The following is a 5,492-nucleotide window of genomic DNA, read 5'->3' on the forward strand; positions in this document are numbered from 1 at the left end:
TGTGACACTTAATAAACGCAGCGCAAACAGCTGTGACAAGAAATACTAAACGAAGTAAACAAAAAGAGCAAAAAGAAATGTGCAAAAATAGAAACGATCTCAGTTAACTACAAAGGAATAACAACAACAATGATAACAACAAATGACTCGGCAAGATTAGATGTAAGCTAGTGAAATTTAATTAAATTTAATAAAAACCACAAAAATCACAAAACTTTCACTTAGCTTCGGTTATTATCACACTAAGATGCTCGTAGGCACTTTTTATAGCAACTTTTACTCAAAATTAGCACAATAAACTTTGCAAAATACAAAGACCAATCAAGGCACAAATAAGTAGAACTTCACAGCTTGACGTTTGCGTAATTAACGGATTCTGAGGTAGTATCCAAAAGTTTTCGCATGGCGTTATCTGACTCATTGGTCATCGCCGGAAGTTTCGTGATATTGCGCAGATAAGACTTGACAAGGCGTCGCTTATTGTCATAACGTTGTTGAAGCATATCCCAGGCTATAGCAAAATTGTTTTCCTGGATACTAATACTGCGAAGAAGAGTTTCGGCTTCACCTAGTAAACTGCCTTTCAAGTAATGCAGACGTTGTACATCAGACAAACAAGCTTCATTAATAACGCATGTTGTAAATATATCTTTAAAACTTAACCATTTTTGAAACGAGCCATCGAATTTTGGCAGAATAATCTTCGGAAGCTTTGACGCTGATGTATTTGTAGTACCGCCGCATGTATGATTGAGTATGGTTGCTGGATGATTTTCACTACGATGATTGTCAAATTCTTTGATTTCATCATGTATTTCACCTAGTGCTNTACCGCCGCATGTATGACTGAGTATGGTTGCTGGATGATTTTCACTACGATGATTGTCAAATTCTTTGATTTCATCATGTATTTCACCTAGTGCTTCGCTGTACGCCAATTCTATTGCTTCCAAACGAGCTTCACTTAATGTCGTCTTAACCTTGCCCTCTTCGCCTTCAATAACGTCTGCTGCAGAAATGTCATCACGGAAGTCATTGTAGCGCTTCCAATAATCAGCCAGTAGATTCCTTCTGGCCACAAGATAGCCCTTAGTTCTTTTTTGTTTTGATACCTTTCTAGTGTTTGCCGCAAAATTAAGAATTAATCGAGCAAGACCTTCTTCCTTTTCAGCTGACATGATGGCGAACACGTGATCAGGTAGATTTCGTGATGTAATTCGTATTAATAGTTCATATTAATTGCTTAACACAATTAAACAATTGGCTAGAGACGGTTTCCCGCAAGGGATGCCAAAAAANGTTCATATTAATTGCTTAACACAATTAAACAATTGGCTAGAGACGGTTCCCCGCAAGGGATGCCAAAAAATGTTAGAATTAATTAATATAATGCAATTTTTATTTAAGTAGACTTCACGTCAAAATACCCCACTAGAACTTGAAGGGAGATCTCCCTATGTGAGGAATAAAAGAGTACTCCCCTTAACCTGATATCTGAGCAATAAGAGAGATTTGTCGGTTTTGTACTCCTTTATTACTCGTTTAGGAGTCAAATAAGAGATCTCCTAAGCGAGCGACAAAATAGTGCTCCCTGAGGTATGATTTGGGAGCAGTAAACAAGATTTCTTGGTTTTGTACTCCAGTATTGCTCGCTTAGGAACTTAATGAGAGATATCCTAAGCGAGCATTTAAAGAATGCTCCCTGAGGCGTGATTTGGGAGCAATAAGCGAGATTTGTCGGTTTTGTACTCCGTTCTTACTCGTTTAGGAGCAAAAAGTGATGTCTCCTAAGCAAGAAATCCAAGAGTANGTGCTCCCTGAGGCATGATTTGGGAGCAGTAAACAAGATTTCTTGGTTTTGTACTCCAGTATTGCTCGCTTAGGAACTTAATGAGAGATATCCTAAGCGAGCATTTAAAGAATGCTCCCTGAGGCGTGATTTGGGAGCAATAAGCGAGATTTGTCGGTTTTGTACTCCGTTCTTACTCGTTTAGGAGCAAAAAGTGATGTCTCCTAAGCAAGAAATCCAAGAGTATTCTTTTTGATTGATAGGAGAGCAATACGCACCTTCACTCCCTTATTGTCTTTTTGGGAGACTTCTGGGAGGTTACTATGGAGTATTGCTTCTTTGGGAGGATTAAGGGATGCTCTTTTTATGTGTGCTCCTCGATTGCTCGTTTAGGAGGTAAAAGGGATTACTCGCCCTCCTAGGACATACAATGTTAAAGGGAGTATACAAAATTACATGCTTATACACAGAAGCATAGGGAGCAATGGGATGTATTCGTATACTCCCAAGGGAGTACTCACCGAGCAATCGTACGATGCTCCTAAGTACTGGGACATTACAGCCACCCATACCACGATTGTAAAGCTTATCTACGTTCTAAAATTCTTCAACTTAAAAAACTAGTACTCGGGGTCAATCGTGTGACATATGTACATATGCAGCTAACATACAACCGCGATCGACAAGCCAATCAGCGACTACCAGCGCATCACAAAGCTCGCACGAATAGTATGCACAAAGCGTGGACTACGATGACAAGTGCACTCTCGCCACATATGTTTATTGGGATTGCTGTGCAGTTGAAGCCTCTGAGTTGCATTTATCTTTAACACCTGAAAGTCATTCATTTCGGCTTCGAGCAATTGCACGCCTGTGGGGTGCTCTCTCCTGGCGGTCTCGCTTTGGCTATTTTCACGCGTTTCGTTGTGGTCGCCGCGATTTCGCTGTGGATTTGTGACTTTCCCCGTTGTTCGTTGTCCGAGCATGGTCTCTCGCTTTCGGCGTCGTTGGCGGTGGGCGGACGCCAGCTGACTGGGGTTGATGGTGCGCTTTTAACGGTGCCCATTTCTTGCACGGCCAATAGCGGCTGGTGTGTTGTCGCGGTCGCTGGTATCAGCGGTGGCCCGTGGAAAATCTGAATCCGCTGAATTCGTGGTTTATTTGGTGGCCACGGCGTACTCTCAAATGGCGGTCGCCACGGTCGGACGCGTTGTGGCTCGTCTGGCGCAGCTGGATGGGGTTTCCGGCGGCTCATCACTGCGGTGTGTCTGAAGCGCCTAATTCATAAAACCTGGAACGAGAAGATGGAGAGTGCTTTTGGTTTTGTCGCTGCGGCTTCGGTAGTTGGTTGGTTGTTTATGTGGTGAATGGCTTTAGATCCTGCAGGTGTGCGTGCGCTGGTTGTTTGTCGGGCCGCTCGGGGTTGCTGAGTTTCACCGTGTTGGTAGATATGTACTTCGCGATTATGTATGGGCCTGAGAATTTTGGAGCAAGCTTCTGTGCATAGTTGTCGGCAGCAGAGGAGAGTGGGTGATCTCGCTTCATAACCTTCTCCCCCACCTTAGGTTTCCACGGCCGTCTGCGCAGGTCGTAGTATTTTTTCTGCTGCTTGGCTGCCGCGGTGAGGTGCCTCTTTATCTCTGTCCATAACTCGGTGATGGCTGGAGGTGCTGCGGGTGCTCTTCAGGTACTGCCCCTTCGGAGCGTATCTGCCGTGGCGCTGCTGGATTGCGCCCGAAGTTTATCTCCGCGGCGGAAGGTTGCGTGGATTCGTGCAGCGTCGTGTTCATAGCGAAGGCGATGTGGGGGAGCTCCTGGTCCCAGGTGCGGTGATCTGCTTTTGAGCGCTGGGCTATCATGGTTCTTATTACTCGATTGGCTCGCTCGGTGAATTTATGTTCTATGCGATGTTCGCCGAGGAATGCTGCTAGCGCTTTGCCCACAAATTGTTTCCCGTTGTCGCTGAGAAAGACAGCCGAACCTGTAGATGACTCTCTCCTGGAGTGCTGTGATGACGTTTGCGGTGGTTGTTTGGCGTACGGGGACTAGTTCAACCCATTTGGAGAACTTTTCGACCAGGACGAGGAGGCACGTGTTTCCTTGTTTGGAGCGCGGCAGCGGTCCGACGAAGTCGGCCGTGACAATCTCCCATGGTCGTGAGCACTACATATTGGCCATCAATCCTGCTGAGCGTCTCTGTTCCACCTTATACTCGGCGCAGGGCAGGCATCTTCGCACTTGCTTGAGTAGTAGTTCTGCTGCGCTCGTTTGAGAGTTTTCGTGACACCTAGATGGCCGGCCGCTGCGGCGTCATGCACTTCTTGCAGGATGTCTGGTCTACGACTGGTGGGGATGCAGAGCTTCCATTGAGGTGCGCGGGAGAGCTTCTTGCGCGGCGCGATGTGGTGGAACAGTCTATTGTCGATGACTTGGTAGTCCGGGTTGCGACTGGGTTGTTGCTGTACCACCTTCAGTTTCCTCTCGTACCAATCGCTGGTGCTGGTTTCCACGGTGTGGAGCGTGGCTGCTCTGTCATCTGTAGTTGTTAGTGGGCATCGCGAGAGTGCGTCGGCTACTATGTTCAGTGCTCCTTACGGTATTCGATGTCAAAATTATACTGCTGGAGTTCGAGCGCCCATCTTGCCAGTCGTCCGGATGGGTTGTGTAGCCACTTCAGCGAGTGGTGGTCGGTGATTACGGTGAAGTGGTATCCTTCCAGGTACGGTCTCATCTTGCGTATCCCCCATAGCACAGCGAGGCACTCTTGTTCGGTGGCTGAGTAACGCTTCTCCAGGTCGTTTAGGCTTCGGCTGGCGTACGCCACGACTCTCTCGTGGTCGGAGGGGCGTTGAAACAGGACCACTCCGAGCCCTTCTCCGCTGGCGTCGGTTTGGAGGAAGAAGGGGCGGTTGAAGCCGGGGCAGCAGAGTGCTGGCGTGCTCGTGAGCTTCTCTTTTAATGTCAGGAATGCATTTGATTGAGGTGTGCCCCATACCCAAGCCTGGCCTTTCTTCAGCAGTTGGTTGAGTGGTGCTGAAAGCGTGGAAAAATCGGCGACTAAGCGGCGGTACCATGATGCAATACCGAGGAATCGACGAAGCTCTCGGGTGTTCTCAGGCGCAGGCATTTCTCGTACGGCGGATATTTTTGCAGGATCAGTGTGTATGCCCTCGGAGCTAACGATGTGGCCGAGGTAGTGGAGCTTCTGTTGTACAAAGCTACATTTGTCGAAGTTCACCTGCATCCTCTTTCTCTGGAGTCGTTCGAACACTTCTCGTAGATTGCTCATGTGCTCGTCGAAGGTGTCTCCTAGGACGATGATGTCGTCTAGATACGCGAATACCTTCGGCTGAAGTTCCGGGCCGAGAATCGCATCGAGAGCGCGCTGGAATGTCGCTGGAGCGGAGTGTAATCCAAACGGCATGACTTTCCACTGGAACAGCCCCCTCCCTGGGACGGTGAAGGCGGTGTATGGCCGAGATCCNATGTCTTTCCACTGGAACAGCCCCCTCACGGTAAAGGCGGTATATGGCCGTGGTCCTTTGGCTAGGAGTATCTGCCAGTAGCCGTTTTTTTTTCAAATGGTGGATATGTACTTCGCGTCTCTGAGTTGGTCGAGGATTGCTCCAGTCTGGGGCAGTGGGTATGCGTCTGGTTCGCTGGCGGCGTTGAGTTTGCGGTAGTCTATGCACATCCTCCAGCT

The 5,492-nt window shown here is 47.8% G+C and overlaps 1 protein-coding gene across 1 annotated transcript; it reads right to left on the bottom strand.

The window, feature by feature from the left end:
- Nucleotides 1-344: 344 nt before the first annotated feature.
- Nucleotides 345-1,178, bottom strand: LOC108363796 (uncharacterized). Its single transcript, XM_017617281.1, has one exon. The coding sequence runs from the start codon at nt 1,176-1,178 to the stop codon at nt 345-347; it is 834 nt and encodes a 277-aa protein (XP_017472770.1).
- Nucleotides 1,179-5,492: the final 4,314 nt, after the last annotated feature.

This window comes from Rhagoletis zephyria, unplaced genomic scaffold (genome assembly GCF_001687245.7).
Source record: "Rhagoletis zephyria isolate East Lansing unplaced genomic scaffold, Rhagoletis_zephyria_1.1 Rzeph_scaffold_01378, whole genome shotgun sequence".
In the NCBI taxonomy this organism is placed as follows: Eukaryota; Metazoa; Arthropoda; class Insecta; order Diptera; family Tephritidae; genus Rhagoletis; species Rhagoletis zephyria.